This window comes from Kogia breviceps, chromosome 10 (genome assembly GCF_026419965.1).
Source record: "Kogia breviceps isolate mKogBre1 chromosome 10, mKogBre1 haplotype 1, whole genome shotgun sequence".
Taxonomy (NCBI): Eukaryota; Metazoa; Chordata; class Mammalia; order Artiodactyla; family Physeteridae; genus Kogia; species Kogia breviceps.
The window spans coordinates 63,972,612-63,998,745 of NC_081319.1; the positions used below are offsets into that span (position 1 = coordinate 63,972,612).

The following is a 26,134-nucleotide window of genomic DNA, read 5'->3' on the forward strand; positions in this document are numbered from 1 at the left end:
TGTTCAACTTTATAAGAAACTGCCAAGTTACTTTGCAAAGTAGCTGCACCATTCTACACCTCCAAAAGGAATGCATGAGAATACAATTTGATCACCAATACCTGGCGTGAACGGTTTTTTAATTTTAGCCATTCTAGAGGGTGTGCAGTTGTATCTCACTTTGGCTTTAATTTCCACTTCCTTGGATGACACATGATGCTGAGGATCTTTTTCACATACTTATAGGCCATTAATATATATGTCTTTGTAAAATGCCTATTCAAATCTTTTCTCCATTTCAGGATATTCATATGATGGAATATTACTCAGCAATAAAGAGGAATAAAACACAACAAATGATGAACCATAGAGGCATCTTGCTGAGCAAAAGAAATCAGACACAAAAGAATACATACTGTATGACCCCACACATATAAAATCCTAAAATAGGCAAAATTAATTAATAACATTCAAAATCACTCAGTGGTTGCTTGTGGCAGAGAACCAGAAAAGAATTACTACAAAGAGCACAAGGGCACTTTCTGGGAAGATGAAAATGTTCTATACTGTGTTTAGGGTAGTGGTTACATATTGTATACTTCTGCCAAATGTTAGAGACTTGTATAGTTTAAATGTATGACTTTCATTATATGTAAATTATATCCTAGTAAATACTATATGAGCTACTTTACATATCTTCAAACCTCATACTTGAATTGTAATGTTTGTGTGAAAAGCAGTGCTGAGTCAGCTGTCTACACATACATAAGTTTTAAAACTCCTTCATAACATAAAACTGATATCTGACTCTGAAGCCTAGGTACAGAGTCCATTCTGGGCACAAAAAGGTTTATATTTGACTAAAAGGCCCTGTCATTCTGAATTTCCATCTATTTTAAAACGCTTCAACTGACCACTGGAGAGAAAATGAATTAATAAGAAGGTACACTATTTTTGAAAAGCATGATTTACTATCGTCTCTGCCACTCTCTGTCTGTCCGATCCTTGGCCTCCTGAAAGTACCTTGGAGTTGTATTCCTAAATCACCCTCATCGTTACCCAGACTATTAACAACTTCTCGCTTCTGAGAATTATCTGGTCTTTAAAGAGACCATTAAACTTATGTTGACCACATGTTTCACATGCTCGAAGGAGATTTCCAATCTTTGAGTCAAATGTCTAATGTTATTCTCACTGTAGTTTTGATTTGCATTTCTCGAATGATTAATGATGTTGAGCATTCTTTCATGTGTTTGTTGGCAATCTGTATATCTTCTTTGGAGAAATGTCTATTTAGGTCTTCTGCCCATTTTTGGATTGGGTTGTTTGTTTTTCTGTTACTGAGCTGCTTGAGCTGCTTGTAAATTTTGGAGATTAATCCTTTGTCAGTTGCTTCATTTGCAACTATTTTCTCCCATTCTGAGGGTTGTCTTTTGGTCTTGTTTATGGTTTCTTTTGCTGTGCAAAAGCTTTTAAGTTTCATTAGGTCCCATTTGTTTATTTTTGTTTTTATTTCCATTTCTCTGGAGGTGGATAGCTAGTGGGAAGCAGCCGCATGGCACAGGGAGATCAGCTAGGTGGTTTGTGACCACCTAGAGGGGTGGGATAGGGAGGGTGGGAGGGAGGCAGACGCAAGAGGGAAGAGATATGGGAACATATGTATATGTGTAACTGATTCACTTTGTTGTAAAGCAGAAACTAACACACCATTGTAAAGCAATTATACTCCAATAAAGATGTTTAAAAAAATACGTAAAACAAAAAAGACAATATTTCAATATTTAATAAATTTGAATGGGACTATTAAAAAATGTCTAATGTTATTATAAATTAGACCACACGATGAAAAATTTTAAATAATTCCATTAAAAAAGTGTTTAGAATCCAAATCATATGAACAAATATTATTTGCTCAAAAAGGAAAAAGGAGGGCTTCCCTGGTGGCGCAGTGGTTGAGAATCCACCTGCTGATGCAGGGGACACGGGTTTGTGCCCCGGTCCGGGAAGATCCCACATGCCGCGGAGCGGCTGGGCCCGTGAGCCATGGCCGCTGAGCCTGCGCGTCCAGAGCCTGTGCTCTGCAACGGGAGAGGCCACAACAGTGAGAGGCCCGCGTACAACCACAAAAAAAAAAAAAAAAAAAAAGGAAAAGTAAATAAAAATATAATTTAAATATACAATCAGACCAAAAAAACTAGATACAGTACATACTTTATGTCAGAAAAGTTTGAAAAGTCAAAGCTATTCCTAAGTATAATTCTATAGTTACCTACTTAACCAAGAAAAACAGGTTTTATGTGTATGTATGTCTGTTTGTTCGTTCATTCATTCACTCATTATTCCTCTACCTCCTGCTTGAGGGAACACCACTCAAGCATTTTTTTTTTTTTAGTTATCTGAATAGCATTTGTTTGTAAATATATAAAAGATCCAAAGAGACACTTGTTAGCTCATTTCATAAATAATAATATAGTTTTGTTGTCTCAAATTATACTGTCTGCATCAAGATTAATAATAACTTTTTCATAAAGACTGCTAATGAAAAAAGTATTTTAGCACCAGGTGAAGTAACTTAAGTGAGAAATGCACGTTCCAATCTCTTCTAATTTGAATTATCCAACTTGATAGTCTTTTTAATGGATTATTCTGCATAAATAAGATCCCCTTAAATTACAGACCAGAGTTACTGTGTAAGCATTTCTTTGATTTAATGGTAATTTAGTCTCCTTAATATAAGAGTTTCCCAAATTTGATAGAATCTTTTAGTGAAGCTATTGCAAAGATCTCTACCCTTGATCTGCTATTTACCTATTACTTTACAAGTTTAAATACCTTTATTTTAGCACTTTCTCAGGTTATCTTCTGGAGTCAGGCAATTGCTCATATCTTTTGCATCTGTTCTCATATAATTAAATATTTAAAATCCGGTTGTTTTCCTCTGGCCAGACTTTCAATTTTGTTTAATCTCTCCTTTGATGCAGCTTAAAAAACTTTTACTATCCTTACATGAATAAGGTACATTACTTCAAGCACTGTAAGATGTCCTTGTAACAAATAAGTATTTGATTTTCGTTGGTCTTTTCGTTAAACTCCAGAGAGCTAACCTGAGTAAATAAACAGTGAAAAGAATCTCTACTTTCTGGGAGTATCTAATGTTTAAATTAAATCCATGTTTTGTTTGTTTTGTTTTTCTCATAATTTACTGAAATAAATGTGCTTTTTCACAATCCATGCTGGCTAAAACACACCCATCTCTACCTGTGCATCCATCCACCCACAGCTGGCCTCATAGACAAAGATTTCTGGTCAGCCCAAAGTCAAAACACAAGAATGCTACTCCTAGGAAATAAGGTATTAAAAAGCAAATGCTCAGTACATAGTCTGAATAGAACTGATGGGGCTTCAATCAAGCCAAAACCTTGTGGTATACACACACACCCCCATGTGCACCCACAGGCATGCCTATGGCACACACACATGCAGGCACACACAAGAAGGACCTCCAAACAGAGCCAAAATGTCTAAGTCCACCTTCAGACACAGACTCTTCAAGCTCCTGTACTAACTGGTTGACTGACCAGCTTGTGGGATCATTACTGAACTAACCTGCACCCTTCCCCACTCCAGGAGCTATTCCACGAAAGCCCTGGTCCTTCAGCACTAAACTGTTCATTCAGGCAACGTGAAGCTTCCCCTGGCTTTGCATGTACCAAGCTTAGTTTGCTCCTTCACCATAATTATCTCAAAAGGACTTAGGCCCTGTATCTTTAACTTAAATCCTACAGCCCAGTGACTGTGGATATCTTACCAGACCCAATTCTTCTGCCCTCAGGTTTCCTGACTTCACCACTGCCTCACCCACTGCATTCACATTGTTCCAAATGTCAAGGTTCCTACCCTCAACCCCATTCAGGACAACAGGGTATAATGTAAAGTTTGTGTTTTCTCATATTTGGCACTGGGGCCTTTTAGATCTCCTCCGTGTTAACCATCAACATATTGATCCTGCTTAATTTTATATATTATCAATTGCAGCATTTCTCAGCTCACTGGCCTAAAATGAAGTTTATACACATGCTTATTTGAATAAAGATGAACTATGTGAAAATACATAAAAGTCTATTAAAATATGTTCCTAAACCTAGAACTTCTCAGACAAAAAAAGAATATATATACATATATATAATAAATATAAATTGTCAGAAGAATACCTCAAAACCTCGGTACAATACTAATGAAGAAATGAAAATAAGCTTTCTGATAGGCTAACAAGTCAACTTCAAAGTGAAAAAGGCAAAGGACATGAGGCTTTTACTGTGTTGCTTAATTACTACCTTACTATACTAACCTTGTATGTTCCTATTATGAAAATCATCCATTTGCGTTACAAGGAGTAACTCTGGGCTAACACTGTAAACAGGACCTGAAGTGAATCCCAAGTGACAAGCTCCTCATTAATCATCATTTTGCAACATTCATGCTTCAACATAGTCCTTTAGCTCATTGTTTAAAATTTCAAGTAAATGGAGCATCCCAAAGATTCATTGGCAAGAAACTGTTTTTCCAACCCTTCTTAGCTTTGACATGCTTGCCAATTTATTCTGAAAGGTCACAGTGTAAACAGAGCTCTGCTGCATCTAGAAAAAAAACCTGTTTAGCATAAAATGCTGTCATTTGTAGACTAGCAATACACTACAGGGAAATCCCATCAAGAAAAAATGTAAATGGTATTACTGCCACTGAATTTTGACATATATGAGTTCAAATAAAATGATTTAAAAGTTTGGTGGGTTTTTTTGATATAGCAACTTGGTGTCTAAGTAAAATTCTATATTTCAGTAGTTAGCAAACTCAATATAGCTACTGACGAAAAACATTTTTTAAATAGTTAATTTTTAGACATATGAATTATCTTATAAACATGTCTGTCAGAATAGTTTATTAAAACAAGACAGATATCAGGCTAGGAATTCAAAATCCCTAGCAGACCTCCATTCTTCACCAGATGCCACCCAGGTGCAAGTCAGCCTTGCCAGGCCTCACCTCCTTCATCTTGGGGACAGGGCAGGAGTTAACTCTACCACCGTGTATGCTGCCTAGGATCAGGTCACAGACAAAACCAATAACTAAAAGATACTTTAAGCTTTCGTTTGTATAAAGGAATAATGTATAGGAGGGTTAAGATTCTGAACTAGATGACCACTGAAGAATCCTTAAAGTTCTATGACATGTAATTATATTCAGATCATCTTCCACAAATTAAGAACAATTCATTTTAAAACACTGCACAAAAATAATGACAGAACATATAAATATATCTTTATTTTAAGAAACACTTTTTGAATTTAATGTCTTCTATTTGACTACATAAATTAAGGCAAAAAAAATAGAATCCTATAAATTTAAACTGTATGTCTGATGAAATACCGTAGCTCAAATTACAATGCAAGATACATTTTTAAGACTGGTACAAAATCAAGATCCAGTCTTGTTGATAATAAACCTTTGTTAGTGAAGTCTGGCATCTTGGCATCTTTCATCTTGCTCTAGTATCGTATCTATTCTAGATGATTATTTTGAACCCAGAATTCAAGGAGCACAGACTTTCATTTTCAGCAGATAATTCTATCAGAATATCAAACATAAAAAGACAGGTCTTTAAAATAGAGAAAATGAAAATATAAAAAGACAGCATTTCAAAATGCAGAAAAAATGAAAATCTTGAGCCGCAGAGGTTCTAACCAACCACAGCAGTCAAGCCTCTCATTCAATAATAATGAAGTCACTGTTCATGAGGATGGGGAAAAACTAGAATAAAAGGAAGAAAAGACAAAATGCAAATAGCTATCATTGAATAGTCTGGCAGAAATATAGAGCGAGGTCAAACTGTTAACAATGATCACTGTAATACAAGAGAACACCTAACATTCATGATAAAAACAGATGTCACAAACATTTAAGTTCTCTAACATTTGTTTACAGCTTACATAATAATGCTTAATGAACACTAAAATCGTAAAGCAGAATATTTTCCCTAGTTTTCCACACTAGAGAGCTGTTGCCTCATTAAAACAAAAGGATTTGATACATCAGTACAATGACTTGGATGAACTTATTAATAACCTGATTTTTTAAAAGCCTGATTAAAAAAACTGTTAAGGACAAAGATATGGGTTGTTCCCTAGATTCATAGTTTATTTTATGATTTAGATTCCAAATCTAACAATATCTGACCAGAATCTCCACTTAACCTCTACTGTTCCAGATATTACCTCAGTCCTTTGCTCTGCTACTGTAAGGTTTCATTCTATTTTCCATGACTTTCTCCAGTCACAAAAATACCGATGGCCTCTCCTCTGTCTTAACACCCTTCATAGGAGCTGGTTCCTACCTGCTCCTGGGAGCTCTCTATCTCCCTTCAGCTTCCCAACAGCATACCCACTGAGCTCCCTTCCATCCTTCCAAAACACTTCTTTCCAGCCTTCTTCATGCTCTCTTTCCCCAACCTTCCCCAAAAGTATGAACACTCCCCAAGGCCTGCCCTCAACCCTCCTCTCCTCATTCTATGTTGCTCTCATCCAACTTCAACAGAGCCTTGAAAGAACCATGAGTTGAATAATTCACTTCTATCACCTATCTCTTTTCTGAATGTTAGAACTGCGTTTCCAGTTACATGCCAGATATCTCCAAAAATGAGTAATTCTTTTGGAAGCTCAAACTAAACATATCCAAAACTAAAATCACCGTTTCATACACTCAATAGCCAAACAGACCAATTATCAACACAATTGTTTCCCATTTCTGTTCCAACTCACCCCCAAAAAGCAATCTGGAATGAGTCCTGGTGGACCTGGGAGTCAATCCCTAGCCAGCTTCACTCCTACTCAGCAGCAGGCACTGAGTGGCTGACCCCACACACTCAGCGGCAGCCAGTTACTAGGTGGACTCTGATGAAGCCTTGTCTTCATTTGCTGCCTCGTCTCCTAGGTAAGGCAGGCCCAGCCATGGCCCTTAGTTGAACACAAAAGAAGCTGACCCTGCCTGATTAGCAGAAAAGGAGTTTAAGAGGTTACTGGGCATCTCACAAAATTATTGGGAAGATGAAGAAATATGGTCAAAGTTAAGCTTCCAGGAACAAAGTCCCAACCATGTCACAATACAGGAGTGATTAGAAAATGGCCATCACTGCAATCAACCACTGGGAAGCCCCTGCTGCCACCCCCCACCTCCACCAGCACAAGTGGAAGCTCCCTGCAGAATCTGCTTCCTCAGTTCTAACCAAAGTCTCATGGAAAGTGAGTCTAACAGGTTAAGTCTAGGTCATATGCCTATAAATCTGGCTACAAGAGGATGAAAATTTGAGTACAGCTTTCCATATTGGCAAGACTGACTCCTACATTAGCAAGGCTAGATCTATATTGGGAAAACTTGCCCAAACATAAAAAAGACTATTCAAAAGGTGAGGTTAAATATAAACGCAAGTACTACTACATCCCACCTGTCCTTTCTGCCCTTGCCTCCAGGCCCATAATGGTTCTGTCCAAGACCCTGCCAGACTCGGGTGAGCTCACTTCAATGCACTTGCTGGAATGGGACCCACTCCGGGACCCAGATCGCTTGGCTGGAGCCCAAATTCCCTGCCTGGGTACTGCCAGTCACCAGGCCCGGAGAGACCACCCCTTGCTCCTGAGACCAACACCCACTCCCCCAGCCATAGCTACTTCCTCCTCCACACAAGGAGACCACCCAAAACTGTATCAATGTCACCACAGACTTGGCAGCATTGGCAGTAAGAAGACACTCATGTTGTTGTATCCCATACACCAGTGAACCACCCTGGACACCGACATCAGTCTGGAGTAAGTCTGAGTGCTATGTACCCTCTGGACACTAGACTTTGATGGCAACTCCCCACACGCTCCTTGCCCTGTCCTCCTGGGCCAGCCTTTCCCCATCGACAGCCAAGCTCAAGGGCAAATGGCTCACACTCCCCCCTTTCCTTCTATCCATTCTGGGTTCTCAGAACTTCTTACCTGAATATTGAACCCGTGTCCTCACAAATTCTCCCACGGCAAAGTCCACCTTGTGCCACCTCCACCATCTCATGTGCGTATAAGATTCGTATCAAATATTTAATTCTTTGGAAAACTGAACATCTCAGAGAAGTAAACTGTGTACAAATACAGAAAGCACTGTGGAAAATGTGCTCCAGAATAATTCATCCCAGTGCCCTAAGGCACATCCCCAGAAGTAAGGAGACCTACAACTAGCTCCCCAGCATCCTCATCATTTGTACATTTGAGTATGAGTAGATACATCGGAAAAAAAACATGTTTGGCAAGCAAATAAGTTATCTCTTTTCTGGCAACTAGGCAAACTAAAGTACGAAAAGTACTTCCTAAGTTGCTCTTTACAGACTGTGGATTGAGGCGGCAATCATGAAATATTAATGAATGAGTAAGAATATAAAAGTATAGGAGGGACTTCCCTGGTGGTGCAGTGGTTAAGAATCCGCCTGCCAATGCAGGGGACACGGGTTCGAGTCCTGGTCCTGGATGATCCCACATGCTGCAGAGCAACTAAGCCCATGCACCACAACTACTGAGCCTGCGCTCTAGAGCCCATGAGCCACAACTACTGAGCCCCTATGCTGCAATTACTGAAGCCCGCGCACCTACAGCAAGAGAAGCCACCACAATGAGAAGCCTGTGCACCGCAACAAAGAGTAGCCCCTACTCACCACAACTAGAGAAAGCCTGCACGCAGCAATAAAGACCCAACACAGCAAAAAATTAATTAATTAATTAATTAATTAATTTAAAAGTATAGGTAACATGACCGTATCCCATTACTCTCCCTAGGTTCAGTCCTTATCCTCCCTCTAAATTCATCCCTTATCTTTTTAATTTAGACCTAGATTTCTTATCTAAAATCCCCTTTGACTAACAGAAATTTTCCCTACATGAGTTTCCTCCCTAAAATTTCCCCTACATTTTGTCTAATGTAAATGTGGTCTTCTGCCCAGTTATCTTCTCCATTCAATCTTATTATTATGGCATTTGTATACGGACATTTTTAAGCCTTCTTATTTATAAATACCTCCTATTCTTTGGTGAAGGATTTTTTAGCATTTATTTGACACTATATGAGCTGCCTTGTAGCAACCTTCTGGCTATAAATATTCACCTATTTGCAAAAGGCTAAATTCCTGTTAAAATAATGATTTACAATTTTTGTATTCAAACAGATTAGCAAGGCGTTAGATGGCTGCACACATACTTGTCAAAAGAAGTGCAAAAAGATGCATGCTTCCTTTTCTTTCTTTAACCAGTAAAAAGTGATTAAATAAATTAATGAATTTCTATCTTTGTTTTAAAGATTAATTCAGTGTTTCCTTTAGAGATCCTTTTCCTTCTCCAAACTGGCATAGCTGTTGAATTATGTTTTTACAATGCTATACTAATTGTTATCTGTGTATCTATTCCTGTCAACTGGAAGAGTACATAAGCTACTCATATCAAGAATCCTGTTTTACATAGAGAACAGACTTGTGGTTGCCAAAGCGGGTGGGGAGACTGGGAATTTGGAATTAGCAAATACAAACTATTATACATAGAATGGATAAACAACAAGGTCCTACTGTATAGCACAGGGAATTATATTCAATATCTTAGGAGAAACCAAAATGGAAAAGAATATAAAAAGGAATGTATATATATATATGTATAACTGAATCACTTTGCTGTATAGTAGAAATTAATGCAACACTGTAAATCAACTATACTTCAGTAAAATAAATGTTAAAAAAAATAAATTAGAAAAATAATGAATCCTGTCTTAAACCACTTCTACTCCACATCCCATATGTAGAAAGCACTTAAGAAACAGTTGTTTACACACTGCCTATAGGTGCCAGAAATATCAAATATTTAACAGTCCAGCAAGTTGACTGGTAATAAAGAAGGTAATAAAAGAACTACGATAATTAAGGAGCAATGCTTCACCTGCAACTACATTCAGCTATTCAAAATCTGTGGTTTCTTTGCCAGGTTAGTGACAAGTGACTTCACACATGGGATTATTTTGTAAGTACATACAACTTCCTATAAATTATATTGTTTCACTTAAGTCCCAAAGATAAACTAGATTCTAACAAACACAATACTGACAAGTTGTTACCATAACTATTAGAAAAATTAACAGCTCTCATCATCCAATCCTTTCTTTAAAACTCTTTAAAAAGGTTTCTATTTTTATTGATTAATATTTTACTTCTCTTACAAATGGTTATAGAACACCTCTCTCCCCATTTTTCTTTTTAGTCAGTCATTCAATAAACGTTTAAGTCTTTATAATACGCAAAGTAATATGGTAAACAGTGAGAATTCAAAGATGAAAAAGAACCATCTCATCCTTTCAATCCATGTTTCTCAACTGTCCTAAAATATTCATGTTAATATTCATGTTCTTTAATGGGTATCAGTTGTGATCATCCTTTGCAGAGGGTATGAAAGTGGCCTCTGATTGTCCAGTACAATGTTGTTTGGTCCCTGAACTGAACTGAAAGGATGAAGCCCAGGTGCACCTCACCTTTGCAGCAGCAGAACTCCTACAACCCCACAACTTATTTCCCACTTAGCCAAATACTACAAGACCCAGATCCGGTAACAGTCCACATCAATGTATTTACAGCAAGTACCTTTGAGCTTATGTGTAATTATTTTCTAAGTGTTTCCTGTTGTTCATTTGCCTTTCTGTCTAGAACTTAAGCTTTCACGTTACAGGGACAAAATTAAGTGCCTCTGTATCCTTTCAAAGCCCTGGCAACCATGCTGAGTGTACAGTATCTTCTCAATGAACAACAGAAAGATGGGATAAATACATAAATACCAAGATGTATAAAAAAAGAGTTTAGGGCTTCCCTGGTGGCACAGTAGTTGAGAGTCCACCTGCCAACGCAAGGGACGTGGGTTCATGCCCCAGTCCGGGAAGATCCCACATGCCACAGAGCAACTGGGCCGGTGAGCCATGGCCACTGAGTCTGCGCATCCGGAGCCTGTGCTCAGCAACGGGAGAGGCCACAACAGTGAGAGGCCCACAACCACAAAAAAATAAATAAATAAAGAGTTTAAAAAATTATCTAGTTAAAAATGAGCAGAGAACCTGAATAGGCATTTTTCTTCTTTTTTCTTTTTCTTTTTTCTTTTGTTTTCCTTTGATTTTTATTTTACATTGGAGTATAGTTGATTTACAATGTTGTGTTAGTTAGAAGAAGACATACAGATGGCCAAAAGGCACATCAAAAGATGCTCAACATCACCAATCATCAGGGAAATGCAAATCAAAACCACAATGTGATATCATATCATACCTGTCAGAATGGCTATTATCAAAAATACAACAAATAACAAGTGTTGGTAAGGATGTGGAGAAAAGGGAACCCTCATGTACTGTTGGTGGGAATGTAAATTGGTGCAGCCATTATGGAAAATAGTATGGAGGTTTCTCAAAAAATTAAAAATGAAACTACCATATGATCCAGCAATTCCAATTCTGGGTATTTTTCCAAAGAAAACAAAAAAAGTAATTAGAAAAGATATATGCACCCCTATGTTCATAGAAGCATTATTTATAACAGCCAAGATATGGAAGTGCCCAATGACAGATAAATGGATAAAGATGTGGTATATACTGTATATATAATGAAATATTACTCAGCCATAAAAAATAATGAAACCTTGCCACTTGTAACAACATGGATGGACCTGAAGAGTATTATGCTTAGTGAAATAAGTCAGACAGAAAAAGACAAATACTGTATGTGTTTACTTATATGCGGAATCAAAAAAACAAAACTAACAAATGTAACAAAAGAGAAACAGACTCACAGATATTGAGAACAAACCAGAGGGGAGATGGGTAGATGCAAGAGCAAACTAGGTGAAGGGGATCAATAGGTACAAACTACCAGTTATAAAATAAATAATCACAGGGATGTAATATACAGCACAAAGAATACAGTCAATATTTTATAACAACTTTGATGGGCTTCCCTGGTGGCGCAGTCGTTGAGAGTCTGCCTGCCGATGCGGGGGACACGGGTTCGTGCCCCAGTCCGGGAGGATCCTACGTGCCGCGGAGTGGCTGGGCCCGTGAGCCCTGGCCACTGAGCCTGCGCATCTGGGAGAGGCCGCAACAGTGAGAGGCCCACGTACCGCAAAAAAACAAAAACACACACACAATATTTTATAACAACTTTGAATGATGTTTAATCTCTCAAAATAACAAATCACTATGTTGTTTACCTAAAACTAATATGTTACCTATACTTCAATAAATTAAATAAATAAAAATTGAAAAAAAAGAGTTCAAATCACTTATGTCTACTATAGTGTTTAACGTTAGAGTCTCAAATATAGTGAAAGATTTTATCATTTTGGTGATTTAAATTTTTTATATTAACTCATACATCCTCCATCAGTAAAAACTTTTACTCATCTGGTACAGCACAGTTCTTATGTCCTGGATTTCAGAAAATGGTACAGCCCCCTCCTTTCTATGTAAATGACTGGTTTCCTTTTTGCCTTTATTCCCAGAAAGCTTATAGCCAAATACAAAGCTCAATCCTATGATTGACACTTGAGAGTTATGATTTATTCATTTGTCCTAATTTTCTTTCCTTTTTCTTTTTTTAACTATTTTAATCAATGTGTTTTGTGTAAGCTGCCTCAGATGTTTTGTGGGAACAAAGAGGTTATAAATGAATTTACCTACTATGAAAAAGATATACACCAAGATTCTATTTTAAAGTTCACATTTTCAGGTGGTGGCGCCATGGTTAAGAATCCGCCTGCCAATGCAGGGGATACGGGTTCGATCCCTGGTCTGGGATGATCCCACATGTCATGGAGCAACTAAGGCCATGCACCACAACTACTGAGCCTGTGCTCTGTAGCCCGTGAGCGACAACTACTGAGCCCACGTGCCACAACTACTGAAGCCCGAGTGCCTAGAGCCCATGCTCCACAACAAGAGAAGCCACTGCAATGAGAAGCCCACGCACCGCAACAAAGAGTAGCCCCCATTCACCCCAACTAGAGAAAGCCTGCGTGCAGCAACGAAGATCCAACGCAGCCAAAAATAAATAAATGTATTTTTTTTTAAGTTCACATTTTCTGTTGTCCACCAAAATATACGTCAATTCAAACTTATTCTCCTCCACTTTCCCTTCTCCTCTAAGTTTTTGTCAATCATCCACATTCTTAAATTGTATTGTCTATTAAATTTACTATAAAGGCCAAATTTTCTGCCCATCCCTTCACACAGTTTTGAGTTTCACTGCTATTTTCTTTCATTTCTTTCAAATTACTACTTTTGAGTGGATCAATATCATAGTTATAAGGCTTAGTGTGGTCTCTCTCTGTGTTCCAGACACCTATTTTTAGCTAACAGGTAGCTAATTCCCAAAAAAACTTTCATCAATGACATAGGCCATAAAAAGCAAGCTTGTAAGTACTGAGATTCTTTCACTAAGTTTATGAAGTGTTGGTATATTTTGAAGAAATCAGAATATGAGACTCATGGCTCTTATATCACTCTATCTATTCCCTAGTAAACTAATAAGACCATTTATACAAACTAAAACCCCTTTCCCTTTTCTTATGTTATAAATTCCATTGCCTTATGCCTTTGTTTTTCTATTTGTGTTTACTTCAGGAACTTTTTTTCCATATATTTATTTCCCTTTAATACTTCTATTGCATAACTCTTCTGAGTGACTAGTCTAAAAGACTTCAAGAGATTTTTAAAAATATTTCCCAATTACAGAAATGGAATTAAGAGCAGTAAGACACTACTTTTACCTATCAAATCAGCCAAGACTTACTGCATGAGGAAATACAAACTGTGGTAGTATATGGAAAAGCAATTCCAATAAAATACATCAAGAGCTTTTAAAAAAAGATACCAGAAAACAAAGGTTTACATAAAAAAATTAAAATTACATTAAAAAATTAGAAACAGAATAAAATTCCAATTATCAATGGTATAATTATTATAAATTCACATGATAGCTCATATAGTCATTAAAAATGCTGTTAATAAAAATTATAGTATTTTGAGAAAATGCTTGTGAAATAACATTAAGAGAAGACAATGGATTCCAAATGTTAAAAAAACTATATAAATATTGTATCTTCACACATTCTACACTTTACAAATTTTTTATGAAAAGTCTTACTGTCCTAAAATTATTGGACACCTATTTTTCTTGTGTGTGTGAAATTTTTGTGCTTTTTTTTTTTTTTGGCCGTACTGCACAGCATATGGGATCTTAGTTCCCCAACCAGGGATCAAACCCTCACCAGCCCCCTGCAGTGGAAGCACAAAATCTTAACCACTGGACTGCCAGGGAAGTCCCTGGACACTTATTTTTTTAAATCACAGAGCTTTTTCCCTCCATTGTTAAAAAAATCCTATTATTAAAAATATTAATTTTTCATTATAAAATATTAAACTAGCTTGTAACAAAAACTTAGTTAAAATCTACTTTAAGGAAAGAGAGGAGAGAAAAAGTTGAGGATAATTTATATAATTCCACATATAAAATAATTAAATTGTATGTTTTATGTTACAGATCTATATAAACTACATAAAGAGGAGTAAATATTTCCCAACTCATTTTATAAGGTTAGGATTAATCTGATACTAGAATCAGGCAGGTAATATATAAAAAGGACACTCTAGACCAATATCCCTTATAAGCAATTAAGCAAATTTCAGCAATATATAAAAAATATAATATACCTTGACATAGTAGGTTTATTCCAGGAATATGATTGATTTAATATTCTTAAAACAATACTCTATCAATACTAAACAAATCTTTTAAAGCCACATCTCAATAAATGAATTAATAATAAATATCTCAATAAATGAATTAATGCTCAAAGCATTAGACAAAATTCAACACCCACTCATAACCACCAGCAACCCCCCAAAAAAAAACAATCAGCCAACTGGGAACAGAAGGAAGCTTCCTTAACCTGATAAAAGGACATCTTTGAAAAACCTACAGCTAATATCTTACTTAATAGTGCAAGACTAAATGTGTCCTCCTAAGATCAGGAACAAGGCAAGGATGTCTACTCTCAACACTTTTATTTAACACTGTACTAGAAGCCCTAGCCACTATAATAGCCAAGAAAAACAAATAAAAGGCATAGAGATTGGAAGCGAAGAAGTAAAACTGTCTCTATTTATAGACTACATGGGCATCTATGTAGAAAATACTAAAGAACCTACCAAGAAGCTACTTAATTAATAAGTGAGTTTAGCAAAATTGCAAGATACAAATATTTAAAAATCAATTCCATTTCTATACACTAGCAACAAAAAGTTTGACAATAAAAAAACTATAATGTTCTTTATTAAAGCATCAAAGCATAAAACACCTAGAAATAAAATATGTGAAAAAGTTCAGCACTGAAAACTAGAAAACACTGCTAAAATTTTTAAAAGACGTTAATAAATTGGATACACACAGGGTTCATGGATTAAAAGACTCAAATCATTAAGATATCAATTTTCTACCTATTGATCCATAGATTTGATGCAATCCCAATCAAAATTCTGGCAGACTTCTTTGTAAAAATTGGCAAGATGATTCTAAAATACCTATGGTATAGAGAGACCTACATAAGCCAAAACAATTTTGAAAAAGACCAAAGTTGAAACACTTGTACTACCTGACTTCACAACTAATTATAAAGCTATGGTAATCAAGACAGGGTGGTATTATTACAAGGACAGACATGCATGAAGGGAACAGAATAAAGCACAGAAATATATCCATGCTTACATTATCAAATGATTCTCAACAAGGTACCAAGGTAATCTAACTAGATTAGGTAACCTAATCTAGAAAAGACTACTAATGGTGCTGATACAACTGGAAATCAATATGGAAAAGAGTGAACACTGACCTTTACCTTACGTCATATCTTAAAATCAACCCAAAATGAATCACAGAGTTAAATAAGAGCAAAAGAATAAAATTTCTAAAAGATAACATAGGAGAAATTCTTTTGTGTCCTTTGGTTAGGCAACTTTTTCTTTTTTAATTGAGGTATAGTTAAAGGCAAATATTTCTTAGATAGAAAATGAATCATAAAAGAAAAACCTGATAAAATGGACTTCATCCAAACTTAAAACTTTTGCTCTTCAAAAGAGATTGTTAAAACAAACAAACAAAAAAAGGCAAGTATAGACTGAGAGAAAATATTCACAAAACACACATATACACATACACATATTTATATATGAATATGTGTATAAAGACATAATTATATATATATATACACACATACACACACACAGAATTCTATACAGAGAATTGTATATATATAATATATAGAATTGTGTGTGTGTGTGTGTATATATATGTATATATAGAGAGAGAACTCATAAAACCCAACAAAAAGACAACCCAATTTTTAAAATGTGAAAAGGATATAAACAAACACTTTATCAATAGAGATATATGAATCATAAATAAGGGCTGAAAAGATGGTTAACATCATTAGTCATTAGGGAAATTAAAAGCATAATGAGATGTCATCACACACCCATTAGGATTATCAAAATCTTTAATTCTTATAATACCAACTTTTGGCAAGGTTGCAGCGTAACTGGAACTCATACACTACTGGTGGAAATGCAAAAGACTCTAGCCTAGTGCCTCATAAAATTCAACATACCTTGTACATACTTAACATACAACCCAGCAATACCATTCAGAGGTATTTACCCAAATGTTCACAGGAGTTTTATTCACTGTAGCCAAAAACTAGGAGCAATCTAAATGTCCATTAAGTGGGGATGGGATAAACAAACTATGGTACATTCATACAATACTACACAATAATAAAAAAAAGAATGAACTACCAAAATATCAATTGACATAGATGAACATTGAAAACATAATACAGATCAAAAAAAGCCAAGCACAGAAGAATACATATTTATATGATTCAATTTATATAAAATTCTAAAACCAACAAAATTATCATGACAGAAAGCAAATGAGTGTTTGCCAAAGGTCAGGTGTAGAAGGAGGAGATTAAATGCTTAAGGGACAAGGAATTTGGGGGGGTGATGGAAATATTACATATCTTGACTGGTGATGGTTCCCACAGCTGCATACACATGTCAAAACTCATCCAACTGTACACTTAAAATTGATGAATTTTATGTATGTAATTTATACCTCAATGAAGCCGGTTTAAACATTCAAACATAATACTTATAAAAAGCAGAGTCCCGATCACAGAAAAGAGGAACAATTATTAAAAAGAAAAAATAGATCATAAACATTAAAATATAACCTGTATATGGGCTTCTCTGGTGGCGCAGTGGTTGAGAGTCCGCCTGCCGATGCAGGGGACACGGGTTCGTGCCCCGGTCCGGGAGGATCCCACATGCCACGGAGCGGCTGGGCCCGTGAGCCATGGCCGCTGGGCCTGCGCGTCCGGAGCCTGTGCTCCGCAACGGGAGAGGCCACAACAGTGAGAGGCCCACGTACCACAAAAAATATATATATATATATATAACCTGTATATATTACTAACCTAAGGTATAATGTAGGCATATGTAATTCTAATCTTCACTACACTTATTCTCCAAGATATGCTGCAAATCTTTAAAAAGTGAAAAAAAACCTACACTCTTATTTCAAATAGTTTCTATTCTCTATGATGGCTTCTGTTTGATAGTCATGGGAAAAGTATACCTGATACTTAAAGAACAAGATTGTGAAACCAGGAGTGAGGGATTCTTAAGTGAATTAGGGCCCAGCTGCTGAAAAGGAGGCCCCATTGTAAGACATTTCTTAACAAAATGTCAGTTTCAATGCCTCAGATGCCAAGGATGGCCTTAAAGAGAAATACTAAGCACAGTTAAAGCAAACAGACTAGTAAGAGCAAAGAAGATCACTAGCATTGTTCCTTTAGGGAAGCACATGCATGCATGCGCACACACGTGCACATACACACACACCTGGGAATAGGAGTTCTGACAACTTCCTTAGGATGACCTAGAAAGAGAAAATAGCCTGCAATGCATATAAAGGACACAACAGTTTTCTACTAACAAAGCTTACAGTGAAGCAACAAGGGTACTTAACTTGAACTGCGGCATTCAAATTTCTCCTAATTCTTAAACAAAGTTCTCTACCAAAAGTAAAATATAATCAACATTTGGATGTTTCTTTAGTGAAGAACTACATATTAACATAACAGACATCATCTAAACTGAAGATAAGCCTTGTCCAATAGGCCTAAGCTACTCTAAACTACCTACTGTAAATCTAACAAAGCATGTATATTACTTGTAAGCTGAAAACTACAAAACTCTGATGAAGGAAATCAAATACAATCCAAATAAATGGAGAGACATACCATGTTTGTGAATTGGAAGATGCAACATAGTAAAAATGTCAATTCTTCCCAAGTTGGTATATAGGATTAGTGCAATTTCTATCCAAATAATGGCAAGATTCTTTGAAGACATAAACAATATTATCTTAAAATTTATGTGGAAAGGCAAAGGAACTAGAACAGCTAAAACAATTTTGAAAAAGAAGAAAAGTAGGAAGAATCAGACTACCTGATTTCAAGACTTATTATATAAGTGCAGTCATAAAGACTGTTAAAGGCAGAGGATAAATCCATATATCACTATAACTGAACAGAGAATCCAAAAATAAATCTGCACAAATATGATTTTGATGAGGATGCAAAAGCAATGCAACAAAGGATAGATAGCCTTTCCAACAAATGATACTGAAACAATTGGACATCCATAGGCAAATAAAGGAATGAATGAATAAACAAACAAACAAAAAAACTACCTATTACTGCCTAGTTGCATCTTCCGGTAGGTTGTTCATCTTTCTTACCATAACACTGTGATAAACTAGCAGAGTTATGAGGGGAAAAGTTTAAAAAATAAAACTGGAGAGTGTATGTGAGAGTGAGAGAGAGAGAGAGAGTGTGTGTGTGTGTGTGTGTGTGTGAGTGTATGCATTGAACCATGGATTCAGGTCCAAGACACACTGAATTATGAATTAAGTCTGAAATGTGTTGAAGTATTCTAGTAACATAATAAACAATGAACCAAGAGAGTAGATGAATCGTTTAACACTATAATATGAAACCTTAAAAGTCCCATACCATATTTTTCAAAAAGATATGCTAGTCTATTTAACACAGATTTTTTTCTTTGTAAGTAAAACAGTGGGTTCAAATATATGGTATTCTTAGAAGTTGAGAACTTGTTGAAGGCAAAACAAATGTCAAATTGTTGGCTAGTCCAATAACAAGCACCACTCACAGATTATTTTTTAAAAAATCATTCACGTATTATGTACTTTTAGCAACGGTACATGTAGAAATTACAACTAGGGACTGGAGGAACCATAACTTATATTTGGCCACAAAAACAAGAGAAAAGTTGTGATCAAGCACTAAGAGCTGCAACTGTGGTTCATCACCAGAAGCAATAAAAGAACCACCTGGGTTCCCCAGCAGCAAGGGCAGTGCACAGGGGCTTTCTTCACAGCACTTTCAGAACCAGGTACAACTGTCTCACTTAAGCATGGTTAAGACAGTAAATTTCATGTTACATGTATTTTACCACAGTAAAAATTACTGGGAAGAAATATGGATGAGAGAAGCAAGGACACAAGATGTGGAGCTGAACCCCCATACAATATGTAAGTGATAATAAGAAGATGAGTATATGGAATATAAGACATGGGTGGGTGGGCTTTGGGATGGGCAGGAAAATGGGAGTGAGCATACAAACAGTGTAACTGAGAGAGAAGGCTGGAACAGTTAAGAATATCTATTGACATTTTCACATCCAAGACTGAGCTGGTATTGTGACACAATACATCATATTGTGTCACAAAAATAAAAATAAAAACAAAGACACTACAAAGTCCCTGTTCTAAAACAGTAATGAATTAAAGGATCTCAATCAACAGAGCAATCTAACATGCAAGAAACTACTTGTTTAAGATATTTCCAACTAGTAATTCCCAATCCTACCATCGCTCTACAGTAAGGTGTTGACTGACACATTTATGCTCATCAATGATAACCCAAAAAGAAAAGGAAAAAGGAATCATTGTGCCACTTCCCACAAAGAGGGATCACAAGCAGGGCACTAAGGATTCAGGTGCACTGGTAGAATTCTGGCTCAGCAACTAACTAGCACTGTGATCTTGGACGAATTGTTTAAACTTTCAAAGCCTCAGTTCCCTCATTTGCAAAAATCATGTTAATAACCAACTCAGTAACTACTGACAGGATTAAATCAGCAATGCATATAACAAATTTAATAGTGTCTGGCACCCAGTAAGTGCTTAATAAACAGAAATCTGCCTCCATAACCACAACCACCACCACCGAGCAGTCCAATTCTCCACCTAAAATAAATAAAGCTCAGAGGCTCCTGACCTATGAAGGGGAAAACTCACTTTCAAATTTATGTGTCTGTGTGTGTCTGTGTGTGTCTGTGTGTCTGTGAGAGCACACACACATGCACACCTGCACATGTAACATACTGCTTCAGGCCCAACTCTCATTATGCAATTGATAAATATTTGCCAAATGATAAATTCCTTGGCCAAAGTGTTAAACAAAAAAAATGAGAGTTAGAAATACATAAAACATTGAAGCCATCAAGGTAAAGCAGTAATTTCTATGACTTTCAGTATGTAATTTTTTTCAGGCATCTTAGGAAGTAGAGATGATTTCCTTCTTAATATTTTAAGCAAAGCTCAAAAGTAGTCCGAAGGATTAATGAAAATGTACTTACAAAAGACTTAGAAAAGACTGTAAATGCAAACTGTTATTCTCTTTCTTTGGGATTATAGCCACCCTGCCAAAATCCAAATCTGTATTAGTTAGTTTTATCCTCAAAGATTGAATGTTATTTCATCTTCCCTCCATTATTTTAGCCTTTAATAGTCAATGTGAATACTGGACCTGATTACCTGATTACGAATCTTGTTTGCGATTCTTCTGTTTCTAAGTTTCTGAGAAAGAAATCTGTCTTCTATATGTTTTTCCATTTTCAGGTCTGTTTTTTTCTAGATTATCACCCCATTCACATCTCTTAGTTGCTCACTGACACTGTTCCCTTAACTGCTTAGCAAGTCAACAAATACAGTCTTGTATACGGACAAAATCATAGCTGCTCCAAGGACGACCATAATTTTTTTTAAACTAGAGCTTATTAAGTGCCTTCCATATTACTAAAGTCTCGTAACTCTATATAGGTTTCTAATTTAAAATGTAGGCCTGAAAATACTGAAACTCACCTAATATCATGCTCTAAAATGCACCCTCAAAGTATAAAATTATTAAAAATAAAAATTATTAAAAATAAAAGTTTAGGGGAAACCAAACCTGTGCATTTACTGATTCTCAATTCTATCATTCCTTGATTATTTCTAGTATCAACTAGTCGGGGACAATTTTCATTTGCTGTTTTTGTTTTTGTGTTGAACTCACACATACTCTCATTTCAGATAACATTCTCCATGCCACTCCAATGTTATATATGCTGCCTACTTGAGTTCACAGAGTTCTCTCTGTGTCACCTGTATTAAGACGTTAAGCCTTAATAAGATTTTTATTTCTGAGACACAAGATTCTCAATGCATGTAAATCAGAAGATGTATTCTGCACTCCCTGCCAAGTTCCTCAGATATATGTATGCAATTAAATAGACAAGCAGTGAAATTTGAAGGTACAGAATTAGAAGCTGGTATCTGGACAGTACACAACTGCCTGTACAGACAGGGCGGGGAAGAGAAACAACAACCAAGGGTGTGGACAAAGAAGAAACAAAGAGCCAACTTACAAATGAAGACAACTAATACTGGTCTTATTCCCCATCCCCAACCCCCACCCCAAAAAAGACAAGGTAGGGATTGTTCACATCCAAAAAGAGCCCTGCAAAACTCAGCTCAGAGCTGACCTCTTCCTTGAAGGCTTCTCTGCGGTCTCCAGACTAAGTCCATCACCTCTTTCCTGTGCTACCGCTGCACCCAGGACACACTGCTCTTTCACAGACCACAGGGTAGGAGGACTGTTTCCATCTCTGCCCACTGCTGTCCCCCTCACCATTCACCCTGAAAGCTTAATCATACCTCTGCCCCTGCATATTTGCCTGGCACGCAGTGAATACTCACAAAGAGTTATTACTACGTTGAACCTGTATGAAACTCTTTTTCTAAATGTTATATAATTATAACTAAAATGATAGGTATAAAAGAAAGCCAAACATTATATATAACCAAACACTTCTTTTTAATATTTATTCTTTCTCTGGCACACCATTATTAAGTGTCACAGATTTTAAAAAGGTGATATGGATTTAACACAGGATGTGGTCAATCCTGTTTCTATAAAACAAAGTTGGTTAAATTAATATAATATTTTACTTTGGTTTAAATTTCTCTGTGTCATGTGTATCTCTCTCTTATCCTCATTCTTTCTCATTAATGAGGAATCAGAAAGCTTTGAAAAAAAATGAAACTCAAAGATGTACACATAATCATCACTTCTCAATGTCCAGTCACTGTGAAAAATTACACTCTCAAAATTTAATCAATCCTGGAACAAAACTGTATTCGTATTCCTAGCTCCCCCTGTGCAAAATTTTTAAATTGGAAAACTAACAGGTGATGCATCTTTCTTTGTAGAGACTGAATAAATTTTTGCTCTATGAGAGTAGAACTGTCAAAGAACTGAATTTACAAGGACCCCCCCAAAAAAAAAACTATTCAGTATTCAGCTGTTTCCTAGCAACTGAATCTGCAGATATTTTCTCATCACAAGTGAGTAACAGGGATAAAAATCTGTGTTTCAGTGCACTCAGGTGTCAGTGAAAGCAATGCAGCTCAGTGGAAAAAAACACTATAAATAGTGTGTAAAAATACTAAGTATCTTCTAGCTGATCTCGGCTGAAGTGTTAAAAGGGGTAATTATAATTGTTAAATATGATAAATGATCTGAGGAACAGGAGTGTTTATAGAAGAGTACAGGGGCATTCTTCTGTGAGTGGGGGGAAGGGAGCACAGGGGACACAAAGGTGACCACAGAAATAGTAACCTAAGAATTACTCTGGAAAGTTAGTTCAACCATGAAAAGAGAAGCTGCTGTTCTCAAGCTTGAGTTTAAACCTGGCTGATGCTGCGTCATAAATTTCTACACAAAATATAACCTCACATATTACATACTCCAGAGAAAACCTGTCAAAAGAGTAACAACTGTAACCCCTGCAGCCAACTGCAGCGGTTCTTAGGAAGCAGGCTACTGCGGCCACAGACGTTCCCAGCAGAGACTGCAGAAATATTCTGCATGCACAGCCCTTCCCACATCTGAGGCACTTCACTCTTTCCTTTTATAAACAGGACATTGAACAACATAGTTTCACTTACTTCTCTCAACAAATCTGGAGAAAACATGCAGCTCTCACAGGGTAATTCACCAGATCCTGAGCACCTGCTCTTCTCAAAGGTACTGTGCTCGGCATCAGACAGAATGAAGTTGAACAGGGCTGAGTCCCTACCCTGCAGAAGCCAAACAGGGCTCAGTCCCTACCTGGAGAAGTTGAACAGGGCAGAGTCCCTACCCTGGAGAAGCTGAATAGGGCTCAGTCCTACCTGGAGAAGCTGAACAGAGCTTAGTCCCCACCCTGGAGAAGCTGAACAGGGCTCAGTCCCTACCTGGAGAAGCTGAACAGGGCTCAGTCCCTACCCTGGAGAAGCCTACACGTAAAACATGTCATGGAACACTTGAGGGTGAATAAGAGAGCAGTAGAGGGGCAGAGGTATTTGACTGGGCCTGGGGAGAGGCAACAATCTAAAAAAAGGCACTGACTTTAAGGAGTTATGGGAGACCCACAGTGAAGAACCCAAGTCCTTCACCAATCAGCCACAAGAATTTTGGTAAGCCACCCAGCCTTTACGGGGCTAAACTTTCATGGGCAAAATGAAGAGGACTGACTGGTAAGTTTTATTGAGAGCTCCTTATAAAAGAAAGCTAAAGCACTACCATACACAATAGGACAAACAAGCATGTCCACTGATATCTATAAACCTCAAGTTTGGATTCTAGGCACCAAGAATAAGGGCAAGATAACATACAAATGCTTATCACACAACTCTAAAATCCTGTGCTGCTCTAAAACTCCTATGTCAATGTGCTGCTAACATTTGCTAGCAACTAGAAATAAGTGAATCATTAAAATCTTGCCACCAATAATTTCCATAAACACAAAGTGCAAAACTGTACTAAGCACCACAGGGAGAAAAAAAGAGGAAAAATCCAAACCCCTTAAAATTCTATTCTTGACATGAACTAGCCCCTTCAAATGAACACCTGAAAAATATATAGCACTTTGGAATTTTTTAAGCACCATATATATATGTATATACATATATATATATATAACTGATTTTTTTTCCAATGAATCTAAGCTAGCCTATCAAAAACCTAGAATATTCCACTAAAACAATAACTTTTACTCAATCCTATTTTGTGATGGTGCTAAAAGCCTCATTTTCTAAAATACTGGGTTGGCCAAAAAGTTCGTTTGGATTTTCCCATAAGATATTACAAAACTCCCGAACGAACTTTTTGGCCAACCCAATACAAAACATATGAAGAAAGATGCCAAGACTCACTTGTAATGACTTGTTCGTCTGTGGGATCCAGTGGGCCTGCCTGACCCCACACCCTACCTTGAAATACTCACTTTGGTTACTAGGTCCTCTACAATCTAAAGAGCAACATACAATTTAGCATCCTCAGTCAACAAGCATGTCTCAAAGTAAAGAGGATGTTTATTTTTTCCCCCAAAATGAATGGTTTTTCTGTTATTGATAGTTCCATGGCTTTTAACTGCACTGCTTTGTTTCCTAGAGCTCAGTACCAGGGGAGAATGAATGGGCTGGTGCCTGAGAGTAAAGGCAGAGGTGAAGGATTAGCAGCTACACTGACTGGTCCACTGCAATCACTCTAAATTAACATTAAATAACCAGGAAGTAATATTGGAAAAGACATATTAATCAATCCAAAACCAAAGGAAATCAACTAGACACAAATAAGACAAGGAAAATTCTTATATGATTACAAAGTAAGTAACCATTCAAGAAAATTAATTATATTTAAGCACAGCTTAAGGAACTAAACTGAACACTGCTTTTAAAAAGAGGATAAAAGATTTAAGAGGATTCTAAGCTTTGTAGAAATAAAAAATAACTTGATCAAGTGCCTACAAAGAATATTTTTCCAAAGCAACAAATACTTGGTGAGTCACAGATCCAACTACTATTCTACACAGATCCAGCTACTATTCTAAACATGTGAAAAAGAAAATCCTTTTCAAAAACAGAAAATCCTTACTTTCCTCTGTGACTCCAAGAAAGAGCTGCTTACTTGCTGTCAGTTATTTCCTAGGGAGCTTCTCAAAAGTCCTCTTTCTATCTCTAAATTAGAATAAATATATTTTCTGAAAGTCTATTTTCTTAAGTTTTACCAGCACCTTCTAATGATGAATCGCACCCACAGAAAGTGAAATTAGTCACATAATGTGAGAAAAAAGAGAATCTGCCTTAACGATATTCAGCTACAACTTAAGAAGCTGCCCATTTTCTAAAAACAAAGCAAGCACGCTCCACCAGTGACACAGAGTGTAAGTGTGTGAAAACCCAGGCTCGGCTGTATGACCCCCTACGTCTCAGGGCTTCACTTTATCCTCCCGAGAAATCCAGACTTAAACCCAACTTCACACTGCCATCACCATCTGGATGACTGACAAGCACCTCCCGTTTAACATGATCAGAGCAGAACTCCTGGTTTTAGCCTGTGGACTTCTCACACAGTCTTCCACATCATGGTAAAAGACATCACCCTCTAATCAGTTACTCTGGCCAAGAGTCTGGGCAGTGCAACACAGTGGTCAAGAGTAAAGACTGACGCCAGGCTGCACGGATGCAAACCCTGCCCTGGCTCCTCACTTAGCTGTGCAGACTGTACGCCTCAGAGAGTGAAAATGGTACCCACCTAACAGGTTTACT

At 36.9% G+C, this 26,134-nt stretch overlaps 1 protein-coding gene across 7 annotated transcripts in view; it reads right to left on the reverse strand.

Annotated features, from left to right (window-relative positions):
* Window positions 1-26,134, reverse strand: part of PRIM2 (DNA primase subunit 2) — a 286,959-nt gene that overhangs the window by 187,329 nt on the left and 73,496 nt on the right. The window contains exons 8-9 of one of the 7 annotated variants that reach the window (XM_067005890.1): window positions 18,034-18,070; window positions 15,584-15,654 (exon numbers count right to left, since the gene is read on the reverse strand). The exons of 5 other annotated variants lie outside the window; for them this stretch is intronic. In XM_067005890.1, coding sequence (XP_066861991.1) covers window positions 15,602-15,654; window positions 18,034-18,070 — 90 coding nt within the window. In that variant the 3' untranslated portion in view covers window positions 15,584-15,601. Of the gene's footprint in view, window positions 1-15,583; window positions 15,655-18,033; window positions 18,071-26,134 lie in introns of those variants that run through there. One more of the 7 variants, XM_067005891.1, reaches the window with a different exon arrangement.